Source organism: Rhipicephalus sanguineus, chromosome 2 (assembly GCF_013339695.2).
Source record: "Rhipicephalus sanguineus isolate Rsan-2018 chromosome 2, BIME_Rsan_1.4, whole genome shotgun sequence".
In the NCBI taxonomy this organism is placed as follows: Eukaryota; Metazoa; Arthropoda; class Arachnida; order Ixodida; family Ixodidae; genus Rhipicephalus; species Rhipicephalus sanguineus.
In genome coordinates, this window is record NC_051177.1 from 118,846,280 (window position 1) to 118,867,201 (window position 20,922).

At 48.8% G+C, this 20,922-nt stretch overlaps 1 protein-coding gene across 1 annotated transcript in view; it reads left to right on the plus strand.

Annotated features, from left to right (window-relative positions):
• The first annotated feature begins 2,702 nt into the window (after nt 1-2,702).
• The window catches only part of LOC119383569 (acyl-CoA synthetase short-chain family member 3, mitochondrial), a 56,806-nt gene continuing 38,586 nt past the window's right edge, over nt 2,703-20,922 (plus strand). Inside the window, exons 1-4 of the mRNA XM_049412910.1 lie at nt 2,703-2,983; nt 6,534-6,678; nt 15,552-15,744; nt 16,390-16,520. Of these exons, the coding sequence (XP_049268867.1) occupies nt 2,703-2,983; nt 6,534-6,678; nt 15,552-15,744; nt 16,390-16,520 (750 nt within the window). The remainder of the gene's footprint in view (nt 2,984-6,533; nt 6,679-15,551; nt 15,745-16,389; nt 16,521-20,922) is intronic.

Genomic DNA, 20,922 nt, shown 5'->3' on the forward strand with positions numbered 1-20,922 from the left:
TTATTGTTGTTGTTGTTGTTGTTGTTGTGGTTGTTGTTGTGTATAGGATTAAATGGAGGGGACGTTAGCTCCCAGTACCTTCAATGACCATGGTAATGTCGGAGGCCTGCCGGACCTGTAGCTAGCGTTGGGCCTGCGGGTTTTAAGGCGATAGCCTCTTGTAGGTCTCATGAGTGAAGAAGTTTTCGAGATTTGGCAAGACCTTACGATATTCACGAGAACTACTGAGCTTTGGCGAGACCTGACGATAAATTGCTAGACCGGCGTCGGCGTCAACACGAATGATAAAAAAAATTTGCAGTGGCTTAGCTCGGCTATGCCAGGATATACGTAGCGTTAGCTAAGGTTCAGCTGATTATTCTTAGCTTTCCTGGTTGTCAAGCTTCTCCGCTTTTCTGCGCCGCTTAGCAGCATTTGCGCTCTCCTTCTCCATGGCTATACCACACTGGCAAACGCCAGCCAGCCGGTCTGACAACTGGCTAACCTCCCTGTCCTTCCGTTTTTCTTTTCCTCATCCTCCCCGCTATATGTATACCCCCACTGATACGTCTGCGTATGCGTATGCGCGCAAAATGAGAGGCGCTATCAATCGGCTCCGGCGCAGCGTCAGACGGCCCCTGCGTAACGGAGCCGCACCGCTGGGCGTGCGCCGGCGCCAATGCGTCTGCCATGGCTATGACGTCACTACTCTGGAATGCGCCGACCGGCGAGGCGCGCGCGGCGGCGGCGGCTTCGGTGCGCCAGCTGTGTGCCGCATGACGTCACTGCTCCTCGCGCATGCGCAGCACGGCTCTCAGACTGCCACGCGAAACTGCTCCGCCTCGGCCAGTGTAGCTAATGCTATTAAAACCAAGTACAAAAGTCGGTTAAACATGCGACACTCGAGTGAACGTGTGTCTGTGCGGTCGGCGTACCAAAGTTCACATAACCATAACGCAACATGGCGCCATCAATGACGTTACATATCAACGAAATTTGTGGCGTCATCTTAACGTCGTGAAGACGCCACAACATTACGTCGCATGATGGCGTCGTAGCACGACATCTTGCTTGGTCAAATTTGGCGGGCCGATCACGGAGTCTGTACAAGACCATGTGAGGTGCAGAAAGCTTGAAATGTTTCGGATCCTGGAGGCAGTGCAAAACCACGTTAGGTGCATCAAAATCTCGGAGAGGAGGGGGGTGCGGTGGTATCAACATAATATACTCTGATGAAGTAGGTAATACTAATAATAATATCTAGGGTTACGCGCCAAAACCACGATGTGGTTATGAGGCAGACTGTAATGGAGGGCGCCGGAAATTTTGACCATCTGCTGTTCTTTAACGTGCACTGACATCGCACAGTACACGGGCCTCTAGCATTTCGCCTCCATCGAAATGCGACCGCCGCGGCCGGGATCGAACCCGCGACCTTCGAGTCAGCAGCCGAGCACCGCAACCTCTACACCACGGCGGCGGACTCTGATGAAAAAGAAGAACGTGAAAAAGATCGCTTTCGCCTTCCATAGCGTCCAAAGGTATAGCGCATTCAAGACAATTAAGACGAAGCGAAAGACACACAACACGCATATACAGCGCTAACTTTCAACAGACAGACAGACAGACAGACAGACAGACAGACAGACAGACAGACAGACAGACAGACAACGAACTTTATTGGATCTTGAGGAGTTACTGACAGGACCCCCTAACGGGAGGCCATTTTATCACTTGGTTCCCTGCACACATGGGGAAGAACGTTCTCGAGGGCTTCCCAAACCTCAACGAGCTGGCCCACGATCGTGCGCGAGAACTCACGCGCCGCGACGGTCTGGAGGCTCCGGAGGGGCAGGAAGGGACTCAGCAGAATGATCCACTTCTGACATTTAATGAGGTCACTAAGCATTACCAACTTGGCAGGAGAGTCTATCCTCTTCCTCACCCGAAGCTCAGCAGAGCTCAGTCAGCTACTCTGAGAATGTTGCAGACAGGGTCTTTCCCGTCGCGGGGCATTCTCAATAAGATGTACTCGGACATTGACCCTGGTTGCCCCGACTGCAGTGAAACCTTTTGCTCCATGGCTCACATGCTCTGGCGATGTCCTGCGTTGCCTAAAACCCTTCTCTCCAGCGAAGCCGAATGGGAGGAGGTCATCAGAAGCACGGCACTCCGAAAGCAAGCCCAGGCTATCCAGAGGGCCCAGGAAAGGGCGGAGCGTCATGGCGTTCTGTCCTCTACGTGGGCGCGGCCAGCGGTTACAACGGCCTATAAAGTTTATTCAGAGGATCAACAGTACATGACAGTGTTTTTCTCTCCTGAGAAAAGGTCTATAGCATGGCGACCTTTTCAGAGGAGAGAAAAACGCCGCCATGCTGTAGACCTTTTCACAGGAGAGAAAAACCGCCGTTTCACAGGAGAGAAGAAACACCGCCATATTGGGCTGTGGCACGGGAGTACAAAGGCTGACGTCACAGCCTCGGCAGTGCATTTCTGAGGGGTCACGCCTATTTAGCACGGCCCAGGGAGGATTATGGCGGCGCCCAAAGAGCCGCGTGTGAAAAGGTTCATAGCGCAGCCTCCCTGCTATGGATGGGATTGACGTAAGGCCTCCAGGTGGCGTGGGATTTTTGACCGATCATCCGAATAGTGGGTGCTATCTATCGACGGGGAACAACAGCTAGCGCGACATCGCCGCGTCGCTTTGACGCGCACACCGAGGCATGCTGCTTTTGCGGCGGCTGCTTGCGTCACGCGCCCATGCGTCCCTTCTCTGGTCGCCGGCGTCGTGGGCGGCCGGCCGCCGCCACTGTCACGGACGCGAGCTGACGCACAAGCAATGGCGCGGCCCCCGTTCGCGCATCATAGGCGCCGAGTACAGGGAGGCCTACCAGTCGGCGAGCGAGGAGCCCGACGCCTTCTGGCCCGACGTGGCTAAGAACCTCGTGTGGGATCGCAAGTGGATACGTGTCATCGACGACTACAACAGGCCGTTCACCAAGTGGTGAGATGGCTACAGGACGCCCTATAGACGATTTTACGTAAGGCATATGCGGGCCGCCCCCTTGGGCTGTTAAACGAATGTTTTATTATTTTAAGTGCATGGCACTTTAGGGGCCCGGCTTGTCGTCCATCCAGTGTCTCCTGTCGCATGGTCACGCAGTTGTCAATAGAGGCCTAAAACAAGGCTAACAACGATCAAAACCTGTGCAAAATAAACTAACAAGGTCTAAAATAATATAAAATACAGAAATAACCAAGAATCAATCGCAATAATTTACTTCATATCGCGAAAAACGCTTCTCAAACACCTGGCTGATACCCGCGCCGCACAAGAGAATGCGCCACCGCCTCAGCAAGGGCGCGATTGCCGAGGGAATCGCTGGGTTGCCCGTGCTAAGCACTTCCTCGGGTTTAACGGTAGCGGATGTGCACTAAGCGTGGGATTCAGAACTACACCGAGACCTACAGAAGAACTACATTAGCGCTACATTAACCGCAGAATTAGCGCTCGATTTTTTTTTTGCATATTGCGACGTGAATAACGTCATGAAACGTCGAATGCACCAACCCGACCGTTTTCATGCGTGTGCTTCTACCGTATAGCACTGTTCGTTTAGTTGTTAAAAATACAAAACGACAAGGTTAACAGCTTAATATGGCGACACCAAAGCCCACCCGTAAATATCCTATATCAGGGACCTCAAACTTACCTCAGCTAGCGGGCCACAGTCACGAAATTTAGACCCGCAAGGGCCGGAAGGTGAAAAGGGTCGGAACGAGGGGTGGGGAGGTGGGGGTTTTGGACCAAACCTCATTCTAGCGCTGCCATTGTAAAAGGCATTTCCCATATCTCATATATGGATCATTTGTGAAGGGCATTTGGCATCAGGCTTCAAGCACATATCGATACCGATATCCAGAAGGACTGAAACCTGGACGCCGATAGCAAAGTCACAAAACTTTATTCCTTGTGAAGCACGAAATAACTGCTAGAGCTCTAGACATGCTGGTTTGATGCCTGGCCCGCTTAGGTGCGACGAGAGAAGAAATGCCCGCATTAACTTCTTGTGTGGAGACAATCCTCATGGTCGGTCCCAGGAGTTAGTCAGTCAGTCTCGACCACAGAACTGACTTGATCACCTTTAGCAAGGACAACAGGTGTTCGCACAGGCAGGTACTTCCAAATATGGCGTTGACCCTAGCGGCCTGTTGACGTAGTGCCGGGAAGCATGCATCGTCAAGGAACTCGTAGAAGTGTGGCACACCCATACAAGTCCTGTGCGGGGCGGGCCGCTAGCGAAGAGTTCGCAGGCCGCGTGTTTGAGATCCCTAGTCTATACTGTCCGCCTCTCTGTCTGTCTACATGCTGTCTGACTTATGGGAACGAGAGCCAAAACTCTATGTTCATGATGACGATAGCGCAACTAGACCGGACACTAAGGAAGAACACAGGACGGACCGCCTTAACTGACAATTTTTATTGGCAAAAAAAAAGTTATTAAATGAATGTACGGGCTTTGCAGGCAAAGAGAGAAAAATCCAGCGAATTGACAATTATGTACAAAACTGTAATAGATACCACGTTTATTTTCAGCACGCATGTCACAACTTTGCAATTTATAAACATAGGTTACATAAAAACAAAAACAAACCTCTTTCAACGCGACTTTTGGTGTGGAACATTCTTAGCCAACTCACGAACATCTAGTGAGGAAATTATCGCAGGTCAAAAAAGAACCAACTGCTTCGTTTGAGATGAACAAAAGAACTAAATTTATTTCGACAGGGATGCTCGTTGCCAAGCGATGATGATGATGATGATGATGTCTGCTGCCTCTTCCCTTTGGAGCGGGAGATCAACAGTCTATGCCGGATCGGGCAAGGGGGAAAAAGACAAAGCGAAGGTCAAGTTAAGAAGAAAATTTTAAAGGTGGGAGGAGAAAGGGGAGTTCGCGATAGTACAAGGTTGCCAGTTGGCGAAAAGAAAGAGGCTGAACTTGGCAGTTTCTTCATCTAGACCAAGGCTGTTCACCAGATGCGGAAATTCGTGGAGGTGTTCAACAGGCAGTTGAGAACGCAAGTTTGATTTGGTGAACTTCATTCTCGAGAAAGTCTGTTCGCAGACATATGTTCTGCCGAACACTGTCATCATGGCTGCTGCTAGTTTTTTCGAACTCGAAAACTTTGAGTCTGTGAGGTGGGCGTAAAACCTCACGGTGTCTTTCGCACCAAATGCGTATTTGAGCTCATCGTCTGTGTACAAACCAGCCAGTTCAAACTGGTATATATTCCCACCTTAAAAGGATTCTGAAAGAATCGGCTGCTACTCCAATGTTATTGAAAATTAGAGAATTTAACTACGAACTCCCTCTTTAAGGTTGTGTCACGAAAAAAAAAAAGAGCCCTCAAAATCCCCTTCCTTCACTCTTTAAATCCCGTAATATTTGACAGAGTTTTGCTGTGGGAAGCGGGGTGCTCTTATCTCCCACAAAACTTTTGCAGCAGGGGAAGTGACAAAGATTAGACTCACTAACCTGGGGTTGGAAAAGGTTGAGCTTCAGCTCAAAAGCACTAACGTCTGCGAGCATGCCGCACGCGAGTTTTCCTTTTCCTTGGATGATGGTCTTTCCCTGACCTATAGTATTTCCACAAATAACCTTTCTTCCACCTTTTGTGGACCTGCGCAAAGAAAAGAAGTGAAGACGTTAGCTGGCTAAGTGTGGGGACGGGGGACAATGCCAACTGGAAGCGATCTTTCTTTGTTCCTGGCTAACTCCATTTGAGGCCGAACTGCCATGTCGGCCCCATCAAATATGAAGTGAGAAGTGGATGGGGGGGGGGGGGGGGGTGTTCTGACGTCGTGCTGGGGGCCGCATAATCCGCAGTGTAGATGATAACATAGAAATGCATACTCGCTCAACCCCCTCTATCCCTTCTATAACTTTAGGATAGAGAAGTGACCACCTCGATGGGCAGCACCACATGGTATTGAGGTCTCCAGATGTAGGGAGAGCTCAAGGTGTCTTGGGGTGAAAACTCTCCCCCATAGCTCTTTCGCAATAACATGCTCGCTCCCTCGCTCGCTCATTCATTCATTCATTCATTCATTCATTCATTCATTCATTCATTCATTCATTCATTCATTCATTCATTCATTCGGTCAATCATTCAATAATTAATTAATTAATTCATTCATTCATTCATTCATTCATTCATTCATTCATTCATTCATTCATTCATGCCACACTCTCTTATTCTCACTAGATTACACGCGTAGTCAGCTAACGTTCCTTTTCGCCGCCCGCTGCGGTCAGATTCCTTCTTGTACACCATTTGTTTAATTTCAGGGTCGTGGTAGTGAGGTAGAAACATGATGTGGCAACTATAGGTTGGCCGCGGTGACTACAATGAATTAACAGGTACGATTGCACAGCCACCCAGCGACGTAGCGCTGAGACCATGTGTCTTCATTAGCTCACTGGCGCAGACAACTGATCAGCCCGGTTGTGATCGCATGACGTCACAGACCGGTTTCGACGCCCTCTCTGCAGGTTCCCAGGTGGTGAGATTAGCGTCTGCTACAACGCCGTCGACCGTCACGTGGAGGCCGGGAAAGGAGACAACGTAGCCATAATATACGACAGCCCCGTGACCAACGTGATAGCCAAGATCACCTACAAGGAGCTCAAGGATCAGGTGCGCATGAACTCGGTAACTGATCGCAGTGAATGCACGTGTCATCCCCACTGTCAGCGACGCCGACAATTGCAAGGAACCCATTGCAAAAATGCCGTAGCTTAACGCGGTTTAAACCAAGCTTGTCGAGCGATAGCAGCAACTACCGTGGAAAGCACGCGCCGGCGCCCCCGCTCGGCAAACAGGGGCACGCGTATTCTCGGCGCGGTAGTCACATGACACAGAGAGAGAGAGAGAATAAACATTTTATTATTATTGAATTTACAGAAGACCATCGTTGGGTGGGGCCCTCAGTCCAGGGCTCCATTGCCTTGCGTGACCCTGCGAGCCCGCTGGACCAGCTGCTGCTGTTCCTGCCGGCGAAAGCTGAGCAGTGAAGACTCCCAAGAGGAAGGGGTGGGATTGGGGATGGGATTAACGCCCCGTGGGCCAGGGCATTCCCACGTGGAGTGGTACAGTGTTGGTACGGATCCACAGAAGGGGCAGTAGGAGGGGTATTGGGTTGGATGAAAGAGATTTAGCATGTAGAGGCAAGGAAATGAGTTAGTCTGCAGTTGCCGCCAAGCGACAGCATCTGCTCTGTTAAGTGAACGATGAGGAGGAGGATATGTGTAACGGCTCTGTCGGTAGTACTCCAGCGTCGCGTTGTAGTTTAGTGGTTCTGTCGGTGCGTCGTCTGGGTTGGACAGCTCTTCCGATGGTGCCCGGCCAGTCAAACGTCGGGCAACCGCATGAACGCGTTCATTACCATGGAGAGAGGCATGTCCAGGAGTCCAGACGATAGGCACCGGAGGTAGTGCGGACGGCGAGACAGAAGACAGGATATTGTGTGTATGTGCAGTTACAAGTCCTTGAGTGAAGGCACGGCAAGCAGCCTGCGAGTCTGTCACTATGGTGACAGGGGCGTCATGTGACAATGTCGTGGCGTGGACAATGGCCAGTGCGAGAGCACTCTCCTCAGCCGAACCACTGTCCGTAGTGCGAAGTGTGGCAGACGCCACAAGGGCGTCTGTGTCGTCTATCACGGCTAAACACATGGCGGGTTTTTCTAGGTAGCGTGCCGCATCAGTGTAGAGGACCTGTAAATCTGTGGTGCTATCACCAAAGACGCGTGTCATGGCCTGAACTCGGGCACATCGACGACCGGCGTGGTGGCGGGGATGCATGTTGCGAGGAATCGGAGCCACTTTAATTAGAGCGCGAAGAGTAGGAACGAGCTTATGTTGCGGTACCTGCGTGGGTTTTCCAGGAATGGGGTACCCAAGACGAGAAAGAATGGCGCAGCCCTGACGGGTCTGCGTTAGCCATTGAAGCTGACTGTTGTGGTGTAGGGATGGTAAAATCGATGAACGATTAATCGATTAAATGTCTACAATTAATCGATTAATGGTCATCGATTTCCACCTTTCGATTAATCGAATTAATCGATTAAAACTATTCGATTAATCGATTACGGCACCCCCCACTCCCGTCCCCCAACCTCGCCCCTTGGCCGGAGCGCATGACTGCGAGGCGCGCTATCCTGAGACGCAGATGCCGTGCACCATGCCGTGCACATAGCCTCTCTTTCACTGCTTTCACTGCAGCGCATAGTTCTGCGCTAGCAAAACGAGCCCGGAGCTGACGAAGGATATGAACTCGCCCTGATCTCCGTCGCGTGAGGCGTCCAATTTCAAGCACTCCCCAATGCTTCAAGCCCTGGCAGGTGGCGGCTCCACCCCATAGAGGCAGAAATGAACTTGCCCGATTCTCTCCGGCTCACAGTGTACTGCTGCTACCAGAGAACACTGCCTTCACCTCCTCTCCCTTAAGCTGGTTGAGCGTCGCCTGAGTATATGCGGGGCTTGCGTTGCTTGCGTGTTATATTGTGTAATTATTACACATTGGTGGTTACACTGCTACCTTTGCGATGTCGTAATGCCTGGCAATCGGAAGAGGAGCGCAGCGTGGTCGTTGTTCGCTGAAGATGAGAAAACGAAGGCTGCAAGGTGTAATAAATGTGGCAAGCACTTCTCGAAGCCAGCACTTGAAGCACGAAAGTTGCTGCCATTAGTTGAGCGAAAATGTAGCGCAGGAATGCGCACTCGCAAATTGTGAAAAGGGTCTTATAGACCCTTTATGTAATCCGCAACTTTACGCGTCAGGTTACCGTACATCTATAGCATCCAGTGCATTACTATTGTAGAAGTGACCTTGTAGCATTTAGTAATACTGTATGGTCGCATATTTAGGGAGAAATAGAGCTTTCAGCTAGAGGCCCCCGTCTTCTCCTGTGACAAGAAAGGACAGCCGCGAAATTTATGTTGTAATGTCTGACACACTAGATAGCGCTCACAGTTCAGGCTGCACGCACGATTGAAAAGGTGCGAGTGGTGCCGTGTTATGGCAACGATCAGTTGAAACCTGCGGAGTATACTGGCGCAGCTGCTGTTTATTCTAGCCGGGAGGCAGAAACTCATGTCACTCTATTTCCCTCAGTTGCCTGTACAGATGGTCTGCTTGAGGCCGGTATGTTTCTGTGTAATCTCTGCATGGGTGACCTCAAGGAAAAGATCGCGTCAGTCCGCAATTATAGTATTATGTAGGGCTTCCACAATATCTAACCGACAAACCGAGAAAAGATGCCGTGCTTACGAGAGCGAGCGTCTTATTTAATTCCTCTTCCTCCTCGTCTCTCTTTTACCTTTCTCGGGATCTCCTCACCCTCTGCCACACTGCATGTTTCAGCTGCGACTTTCCAATCAGTGTGGTCCCCGAACGCGCCTCCGGTTTTGATGAGCTCGAGTAGGCAGGCTTTGAGAAAATATGACCTGCTGCCGAATAGTCCAGGGATGTGGCTACAGATGCTTGAAACCGCGACATCAACCAACGACGACGGGCCCCTTGTGTCCAGTGTGCGAAAGTGGGAATTTTCGCAAAGTGGACACAAGGGGCCCGTCGTCGACACTTTCGAACGTCGGAATTTTCGATCGTCAGCGCGTCTGATAAAAAAATTTGGGTCCATATCAAACACGAACGATGCCTCTCAAACGAAGAGATATCGGTTTTAAGGCACCCATAAAAAATGTCGATTAATCGATTAAAACATTCCACTGAAATCAATTAATCGATTAAAGGCCAAGTAGATTAAAGATTAACGATTAATCGATTAAAAATTTTAATCGACCATCCCTATTGCGGTGGGCCTCAAGCTGTTCGGTTACGGTTGTGGACACCGAGTTGAAGGAGGCGTTGTGTAGATGCGTGTGGAGGCAAGCCGAGGGCCGCCTTCACCGCCGTTCGTATAAAGACGTCCATCTTTTTGGTTTGAGCAAGTGTGAGATTATGATAGGGAATGTGATAGGTGTGCCGACTAACTATGAGTGCTTGTTCTAAGTGGAGGACATCCTTCTCACAGAGGCCTCTCCTGCGATTGGTGATGCGGCGGATCATGTGTGTAATTCTGTGTTATCTGCTGAGTCATAAGGTGTGTAGTGTGCAAGTCCTTGCCATCAGACTGAATGTGGAGGCCTAAAATACGGAGTAGAGGTACCTGAGGGATAGGACGGCCATCCAGAAACAGTAAAATATTAGGAGAATCGTCGGTTTTGCGGCGCCGCTTGTGTACCAATAACAACTCCGACTTTTCCACTGAGCATGTAAGGCTGCCGGTAGCAGCATAATCTTGTACAACAGACACAGCTTCCTGGAGAGCGTCCTGAATGGTTCCGTCTGATCCTTTGGTTGCCCAAATGGTAATATCATCTGCACAGATGGCATGCTGGATGTTGGAAATTTGTTGTAATAATGGAGGGAGTTTAGCCATAGCCACGTTGAACAAGGTGGGCGAAAGGACTGAGCCCTGTGGTGTTCCTCTGCCCGAGAGACTAATGACGTCCGACCGGAGGTCTCCAATCCCAATAGTGGCCGTGCGGTCAGAAAGAAAGGCCCTAACATAATTGTAGATACGAGCGCCGCACTGAGAGGAAGCGAGATTGTCAAGAATCAGGTCGTGGGAGACGTTGTCAAAAGCGCCCTTGAGATCCAGGGCCAGAACTGTGCGGACCTGGTTTGAACTGGGGCTATTCAACACGTCCTCCTCAAGCTGCAGTAAAACGTCCTGTGTAGAAATACCAGGACGGTAGCCGAAGAGCGTATCCGGAAAAAAGTGGGTGTCTTCGAGAAAAGGCTGGAGTCAGGAGAGGACAACGCGTTCAAAGAGTTTAGCTACACATGAAGTTAAGGATATAGGTCGAAGATTCTGGAGGGATGGCGGCTTGCCAGGCTTTGGAATAAGTATGATTTCTGCGTGTCGCCAGTCCTGTGGTAGCGTGCCGTCATTCCAATGTTCGTTGTAAAAGGTGGTTAAATGCTCGATGGCCTGGTCATCTAAATTACGCAGAAGTGTGTACGTAATCCCGTCAGCCCCGGGTGCTGTGTTACGCTTAATGCTTAGCAAGGCTGCCCTAACTTCTGCTTCTGTAATGTTGTCATCCACATGACAGGAGTTGAGGTCTCGAGATGCGCGCGCCCGCCGGCTCTCGCCGACCTGCGGAGAAGGGTGCGTGTGAGAGAACGAACAGGCACTGCGCATGTCCATTGCTATGACGACGCATGTGCTAGGAGGATGAAAAGGAAATTGACCTTGGCTGAGCTTGAATGTCAAACGCACGCACAAGGACGTTTTCTGGGTTCGTACCGGGAGGCAGTGGCGTAGCCAGGGGGTGGTACACCGGGCACGTGCCCCTCCCGAAATTTTTTTCGGCCATAGGCCTCCCAAGCTCGGCCAGGGGGCGCTGCGGCGCACGCGTTTCGCCGCCTTTCTAGCGAAAACCGGTCGCTCCCCTCTCCGCGCCTGCCTTTTGACTGCGCTGTCTCCGCACGTTCAGGCACCCTGCACGCGCTGTTCTCTGCTCGCCGTGCACGTGCAGCTTCACGTGTCGCTTGCTCTGAAGGTTTAGAAAGATCCCAGAGATGGAAAAAAACGTTTTAACGGTGGGAATCTTACCAGAGGAGGACGGTTGATCGACCACCTTTTCGGGACCGAGCAGGTCGTCAAGGGCGATGCTGTTTGTGCGAGCGCTACGTGCGTGCAGATGCTGAACGGGCACATTTCTTTGACATGAGTAGGGAGGTGACTGCGCGAGTTCTGTAATTATGTTACCGGTAAAACGCACATTCGTTGCGGCAGTCGTGTATACTCGGAGCTGTCGGCAACCAACCAGCACGCTTTCGAGTGCGTTTTCTATTGATAACTTTTCAATTGCTTAGATGCCAAGTTTGTCGTGCGGCTTTAAATTTATTATGAGCTCAGTGTGAAGAGCATAAATTTACATCTGCCCTGTTGAGTCACTGGCTGCATCGCAATGCGCAGTGTTCAGTTTCGTGGGAGTTTCACTTTTGCCGAGGTTTGCATCGAATGATAACAACGTCGGATCGCAAGTTTAATGTCGCCTTGGATTTTTTTAGAGCTCCCTTTGACAGCATAATGATATACGCAAACAAAAAATAAATAAATATTTCATGCCCACTTCGACGATGCATGTTTCTTGCAGAGGCGTGTTTCATTTCGAATAATATCGACGCCTCATCACGCACCGTGTTCGCTTATTCGAATGTCGCTTTGGTTGTTTCGACAGCTCGCTTGGTCAGCATCATATTATACAGGGGCGTAGCCAGGGGGGGGGGGGGTTCAAACCCTCCCCGAAAATTTTCAATTTTGCTTGCGTATATGTACACGCACACATACAAACGCACGCACAAACATACATAAAGTATGGTTGGACCCCCCCCCCCCCCGAAAAAATTTCTGGCTACGCCCCTGATACTATACAATACCCACTGGGATCGCGCATGTGTATGATTATGCCGAGATTTGTGCCCAATAATAAGCGCATCTGAATTCGCGAAGCCATCGAAAATTTAATTGCCACCTTGGTTCTTTTTTCAGCTCGTTTCCAAAGCGGCATGCAAGGCTTTTTATTACGTGGCGAACGCATGACATTAATACGAGGCACGCCGTGGTGGATTAATTCGGATTAATTTCGGCCACCTGGGTTTCTTTAACGTGTACGTAAATCTAAGTACGCCGGTGTTAGTGCATTTCGCTCCCATCGAAATGCAGCTGCTGTATGCGTGAATCGAACCCATGACCACGATTTTAGCAGCGCAACACTTCAGCCTTCTAAGCAATCGCGGCGTGTCGCATGCAAGGCCAATATAAACGCTCAGTGCAAACATACAGCTTAATTCTGTTTACAGGGAGCCGCGACGGGAAATGTACCGCAATCAGCTGAATTAAACACTTAGTACTCACGGTACGTTATTTAAACTGTGGTGTAATAAGCCCAAATGCTCCGCTGCTGTAACATTACAAATGGTTGACTCGGAAAGCCAGCGCGCAATCTCGAAACGTACAGCGGCTGTCTATTTGTTGTAACTTCGGTTCACAAACGCACTTCCCTTTCAAATGAGCACGATCATCGCGTTTCTCCCCGTTAATAGTTCGTAATACTGTGTACGACAAAAACTGCTTCAAGGTGACAAGACCGCGAAAGCATCGCGGCGAACTGCCATAATCCACTCTTGACGCCTCTGCTCCTCGGACTGCTTGCATTGGAAACGGTAGAACATGACAGGAAGTTTTCGGCTCTTCGACATTTTTAAACTTTTGTGACAGTTCACAATGCAGCAGGACTGCGTGCCTGCTTTCGAGTACGACGAAGGAACGGCACCCATAGCGTGAAAAATGCGTGATAAAAGCCCCGGGGAGCACGTTCTCCGCGCGCGCGATGGGAAAACCAAGCAAGAGCGACCCGTCCCAGCTACCGGAGTTTTCCCCTCTCTCCGCTGGGGCGGCGGACGGCGCTGCGCAAACTTGAGCGTTGGAGGCCTATGGGACACGGAGCACAAAATGACGCTCGACCACACTTGCCTGCCCGGTCCCCACGTCAGATCAAGGACGTGCCCCCACCGAAACAAATTCATGCCTACGCTACAGCTGGGAGGAGTAGAGCTATCGGTCTAAAACACCACAAGAAGGTTAACACACACAGCAAGGTAAGGACTCGAACAAGCACTGCTCGTGTCCTTGCTCTCAGCGCTTGTTCGTGACTTTACTTTCCTGTGTATTTGCACCTCCGTTTTTGCGTTTGTATATGGAATGAATCTGTAATAACTGGCCCAGCTTACGGAAATTCCGCAAAGAACATTGGTTCCTGTTGTTGACTTTCGCCAGCTGAAATCTTTAGCACTCGAATGGGCCGAAGATGGCGGAACGTTTCTGCGAAAAGCCCGGATTCTCAATGCTTGTCCCTGAGTAGCAATACTACTCTGCTGCTTATATTTGCTGTATATACATGCGGAGGGTCATATCAACCTGTGAGATTAGGATTTGTTTCTAGACTTGTTATTTACTTATCTTTCACTTCATGCATACGAGCTTAACAAGACGGCATCTCACATGGAAGGAGACAGAACGAAAGCGATCACTTAAACCATGTCAGTTGTCAGGCGGTATTCTGATGTTGGTATATAGAAGAAAGAACAAAACAAAAACAAGTGCCTGGTGTTCGGTAAAACATAGGAACAATGTGTCGATCATACTGAGAAATGTATCAATGATTACACCCTTGTCTCTTTTACTTCAAAAAACGCCAGGCCTGCGCGGAAAGCGCAGCACAGTCACAGCGAAAGCTCGAAGAGCGGCATTTCTATAGAGCTTGTTATAAACTCTCTTGTGGCTACTAATACACGTACACTGGCAACGTACCCACTACGCCACAAATAATTTTTGTGAAATTGGGAAGCACCCACCACGACATTGCTCGTCATTCTGCGGAGAAGCAAGGTACCATCTGTAAGGCGTTATGAGCAGTTTCTTGATACGACGGCTGATGACGATGAAGAATTATGACTGAGCCTTTTGTAATGGGTTGGAAGCTTTAAAGGACCCACTAGTTACTTAATGTTAGCGACGCCCGGTCGTGATATCACTCTCTCACCACGTTTTATAACATAAGCTAACGTGAGAAAGAGATAGAGAGAGGGAATTAACTTTACGAGACCCCGAGGAAATGGATCGTGGGAGCCTTATGGTCTTCCTTGGCAACCAATGGAAGTGCACTTGCGAGGAACCCACTACGCTATATATCATAATTTTTGTGAAGTAGGGAAGCAGCCACTATGCAATTTTTCGTCATTCTGCGGAGAACCCTGGTACCTGCTACACACATGTCAGGCATTATGTGCTCTTTGTTGATGCTGTGGCTGATGACGATGAAGAATTATGGCATAGCCTTTTGTAATGGGTTCGAAGCATTCAACAACCCACTCGTTGCGCAATTCGCATTGTGTGACGCCTGGTTAAAGAATTCGCGTTTTGTGACATTTGGTGGTTATTTTACTCTTCTACCACGCTACATTACATATGTTAATGTGGTTCCTTCCCTACATGAAGCCTGTATAGGGTCTTTTTGCAAACCTGAGGAAGGATACTCTGAGGAAGGATACTGGGCTCCCACGCAGAGGGCCCAATTTTCGAACCTCGTTCCATCCTGGAAATTTTTTCTTATTTCGTTTTTTTTTCCTATTTCGAGCGATAGTGGTTACGGACACCGGCGGCGGCGGACAGCTACGGCGCCAAAAACGGCCCTTGCTGTGATCTCATAACAGCTTTCGCTGTAAAAAAGAAGCCCACCGACAGCTACATTACCATTCTATTAACAAATAAATCAGTTGAAGATAGCGCCTGTCCTTTCTTCTTCCTATTGTCAACTGCTGATGCACGAATCCTGAGATCAGGCATGCTCTAGGCTTCCTCGGGGGGGGGGGGGGGGGGGGATACTTAGCGAATCAAGCGAATCAAGCGAATAAAGGCGCTTCCGTTCCGGCAGGTTTCCCGCCTGGCGGGCGTTTTGAAGAAATGGGGAATCCGCAAGGGCGACCGCGTGATCATCTACATGCCCATGATCCCGGAGACCATCTACGCCATGCTGGCCTGCTCGCGCATCGGTGCCATACACTCGCTCGTCTTCGGAGGGTTCGCCGCCAAGGAGCTCGCCGTTCGCATCAACCATGCGCAGGCAAGTGCCGTGTGTATACTGTATACACGAATTACATCGCATACGCTAAAGCCCATGAATGGCGTTATACAATGCCGAAAGCACATGGTACGAAAGCGGTATTCCTAAAAATTCATGAGCCATTCCACCCTGTGAAGGTAGGTGACCAGCGAAGCTGTGTAGCCCACGGCTCATATGTATCCATTTCTTAACTCACGCATCGAAACATGAAACAGGGACAACAACGTGGTAAACCGGCTATGCAGGATGCACGCAGGGTCGCAGATGTACTGATCAATTTTCTTTAATTATTCACATTCAATTTTACAGTTATGACATACCGTGTCGAGAGATATTTGAGCTCCAATAGGTACTAGAAAAAAGCATTGTGACGTCGACTACAGCCAGCACCGTTCAGTACTCGAAGGCGTTGCAGAAGTAAGTAGGTAGCAACACGCAAAAAAAGCAATAACCAAACAAAAGAATGTAAAGCGACTGCTGAGAGTGTAAATAACATTAAACTGCAGCGTTAGGTAAAAGTATATCAGTCAGTAGGGCAACAGAGAAGGGTAGGTATTTTTATTCATTCGATGTATTTGGAATAAAAAAAATCGTCGCTATACATTTTGAAGTCGGGTTAACTTCTGTTTTGTCCTGTTTGCGTAGGCAGACGCCTGCTTGTCGGCCAACTTCGGCATCGAGCCGAAAAGAACGGTGCCCTACAAGTCGATCCTGGACGAAGCCATCAACTTGTCCGCCTACAAGCCGAAGAAGTGTCTCATCTTCCTACGGCCGGGACAGGCAAGGCGCGCAATATGCGATCGCGCAAATAATTTAGCAAAGCGTTTAGTTTAGCAGCGGAGCTGTTTAACCCTCTGTAGGTTCGCTTACATTTTTGACACGATGATATAAAAGCCGGCTGTGGTATATTCATATAAACTACAAAGAAACAGTATAAAACAAACTTCATGAAAATCAAGCCAGTATTTTACTGAAAAAAAAAAAGTGTGACACATTTATCCCGCTGACTCATGAGAGCGTTTTCAAAAGTGGGAAAACATTGTCCCACTGATTCATGAAGGCACCATCTTGCGATTGCATAACCGGGTATTTGGGATGAAACGGCCGAAACAAGTGGCGCATAGGAGCACTTTTTAAGTTGTCCAGAGGAACGTTGTATGCACCTCATTTCCAGCAGTAGAACACCGCCTGCACTGCGCCTCTTGTGAGCCTTCATAGAGATGTATAGTGTGCTTCTGTAAAGCTCACTTTACCGCATACACCAGCAATTTTTTGTCCATTTCCCTGTCATTTAATTAGCTGTTGAAATTGTCGAGTATTGCTGTTGTCCCTGAATATCTGCCAACTTTTCAAGAGATTATGATATCTAGGAAGAAATGTTTACGCACCATTATGCTCACTTACGCTTAACGATGAACGTGGCAGTTTCGCAGGGGATTGTGTTTCGACGCATTTATAGGTCGAGTTACTGCACAGATTTACACGAACACATGATGAGTGGGAGCTAAAATCGCCTCCCTGAAAAACCAAGGAAAGACAAGAATTATCCGGCATTTTGAATGGTAAGTCCCTTCTATATGAACGAGAGGAAGATTCAGAAGCTTCCGGAAAAAAAAAAAAAAAAACGTTGAAGAAATTCCAACGGCATCGTAGCACTACTGCCACCCTTCAAATGATGAAATTGTGTCTCTTCCTATTAAGATTCGATCGTGCGCCTTAAACGCGAGAACGTTAGCTATTAGCCCCGAGAAGTTGGGCTGGCGCCGCCTGGCGGGAGGCCCGGTTGACGTCACGGCACGGACTCTTCGACGCCCGCTGTGGCGCGCCTACAAAAGGTGCGCTCGCTTCGTACCCTGTTGCGCCGTTTGCGGTTAAGTCTCAAGCTTCTGATGAATGACGAAAACAGCATCGATAATACTCGCAGGAAAACAACAAAAAGTTATACTTTTTTTTTTTGCAGTACAATCGCCAACGGTGCCCACGCTCCGTCGTACACACTTTGATCAGGTTTGTTGTTGTGTCGCGCTGCTAACCTCGAGGATGGGATCGATTCTCGGCCACGGCAGCCGCATTCCGACGGTGGTGAACGGCAAGAAGATGCATGTACTTAGATATAGCAGCACGCTAAGGAATGCCAGGCGGCTAGAATTATTACACAGTGCGCCTTGCCGCCGTAGCTCAGTGTTATAGAGCATCGGACGCGTTATTCGAGGGTCGCAGGTTCGGTCCCTGTGGGCAGCAAGTTATTATTTTTTCGTCCACTTCACTTTCTTCACATTTATATCCTAATTACTACAAATAACATCCCCTGTACTTTCCTTGGCATTATTGTCTGTTAGTTCCCATTATTATTGTGTCTAACAAAGAAAAAACGAGCCCTTTCCTTCATTCGTAATCAAGTCGTGGTTTTGACACGTACGACACCATAGTTACATTATTAGCTTGCGCTGTTCATGGGAGATTCCTTTCCGAGGTATGATGGTTTCACCTCCACAAGTGTTATTTGCATCGAACACATGCGCGTATCTGCAAACAGCGTGTTTGCCGGTGTACCAAGCCCGGCGCACATGTTGCAAAAACACATGCAGTATATCCAGGCTCGTAGAATACCTCGAAAGCGCTTGCCCGAGAATATCGCCGCAGTGGTGTTTGTTTTTCTTGTGTACTCGCTCACTCGTTATGTTGTTTAGTTTCACGTCTTCCTCGAAATAATTTCGGGGCTTCATTTCACTACAAAAACGAGTTGAGGTTAAGTGCGGACACTTCTTATTGCTGTCAAGTTGTGTCTTCGTGCAGCATCGTATCAACGGCGCTGCTACACTCGTAAGCACCAGTTTAGGTAGCCAGCTCGTTAATTATTTTCTTTCCATTTGATCACCCCTGACCATCATCAACCTGTATGTGGACATGACGTGCGAGACCAGTCATCGACGTTTTAATTATTACGTGAGCCACGTCACTGGGAACGCCATAGAAACAGTTCAGAACGCTGGTTTCGACTTTCAGGAGTTTGTTTTGCAAGCGAATGCTATCAACAGTGCTCCCACGTGAATTTAACTTTACCGCTCGTGACACGGCGGTTGATCGGACCAGCAGTTCATGCAAATCAGGGTATACGGCCACATAATTCCAGACGACTGTGGAGAAGAAATGATTGCATAATCCAAGTGTACTAACATCTCAGCATTTATTTCCGAAACCGTTTTGTGTGTGACAGACAGTATTATTTTGTTTATTGTTGTGGATATGTTATGTGATTCTTTATGATAAACAGATTCATCTAAAGTCTCCTGTAGCAGAAAGCGCTACTTTGTCAAATCACCTAGATAATGTGCCGAGGCAGACGTAACTTGTACGACAAACCGCAATGCAGTTAGAGAATTGAAAACGTCCAAATTTTATTTGTAATTCTTCGGGACACGCGTTCTAACCGTGGAGTGTACGCCAAGTTGTAATGAAGTTAGAACCATCAGCGTAAATGTTTCTTTAGCATCGATTTCTTGGAGTACGCGGTGAAAACAACGAATGACTTGCTTCTTACAACGAATATATTCCGTTCGGACGGGAGTTTGCCCATTATAAGCTATATATTACTCAAACTTTCTGCAGCTTACTTAACTTTCGCTAGTAGTGAAAACAACCACCTTCTACCTTGGAATAATTGCATCGCAAGAAAGCAGTAACCACCACCGTATTGAGAAAGCGCGGATGCACGGCGGGCACAGAAAAAGGCGATTCTCGACCGGGAAGCCAGCGATAATCCTTGCCGTGACGTCACACCACCGCGACTGCCGCGCCGCCAGTGTTCGTTCTCGGGGCTAATGGGGGCAACAAAACAACGTTTATTTATTTATTTTATTAGCAAGACAGGGGGAGTACACTATATCGTATTAAAAGAGAAAAAAAAATACAGAAAGTGAGAACATATTTAAAGCGCACACTCATTGTCAATCGCAATTTCTTTCTTTGTCAAACGACGGGTCGTACCGGGCAGAACGTTCCAAGATTCGATAGTCAATAGCCCATAAACATGTCAACTTTTTTTATTATTATTATTTCGCGGTCACTTGCTGTCCAATTTCGAGAGAAACGTCCAGAGGGAAAGGGGATCCACCAGCGTCCCGATGCAAGATATACGTGACAGGAAGTGATTTCTCATGAGTTGACGGCAGTTCACATAGACACTTTCGCGAACACAAAAAATTGACAAGCGCGGAAATCCGGCCTTCAACTACAGCATTCAACTGGCTTTCCGCTTCGCAGACTGCGCTGGCCAATTGAGGTGTAAATTTTAGAAGGGATACAAATCGATTAGTTGAACAACGCGCGTGTCAACGTTCTCCTTTGGTGGTGTTTTTTCTAAAAGGAAGATATCTTTTTGCGCATCTGATTTTCGCCAAGTCAAGAATCGTCAATCACTTGGTGCAGACCATAGGGTTTCTCACAATAATGGTGCAGACTTTTTTTCCTTCCGCTCTCTCTCTATATATATATCTTTCTATCTTTCGTGGTTTAGTGGTTTAAGTTGCGGCTTTGAAGCCTCATTTATTTGATGAGTTCTGTGATGTTCTCTACAAGCGACGCACTGCCGCTCCCGGCAAATAGGCGTGCTCCCTCTCCGGGACTCGCAAGCTCCGGCTTCCGGTCACTCAGCCGCGCGGCCAGAGCGACAAGGCATATTGGGTTACGTTTTCCCCTTCACGAAGGACGCAGCGCACGGACTGCGCCTTCGCGAACAGGCGCCGTTTTGGAAATAACAGCAGTTTGTACCCAGCAGCCGAGCGGTGCGGTTCTTCCCAAGGAATGCCATACAAACCCCGCAACGTAACAAGTTCCTTCGATGTTTTTCAGGTGTGCATGACTTGTATATTTGCGAGAATATGAATGTCCTGTCTCGCAGCGATAAACGCTTAGTTTTGTGTTGCCGATTTCAGAGGCAATGTAATCTGTCTACCAACTATGGGTCTTGTGGCAGAGTGGGTCGAGTGAAAGCTGATACAAGTGGGCATGGACAGGTCTCGTCATGAAAAGGACAGAGAATCGATGGTCACTTAGAGCACCGGAATGGACACGAAGGGATGTGAAGAGCGGCAGAGGACGGCAAAGGGTTCGGAGTGGTGACGAAATTAGGAAATTAGCAGGCATAAATTGGAATCAGCTGGCGGGTGGGTTGGAAATCATT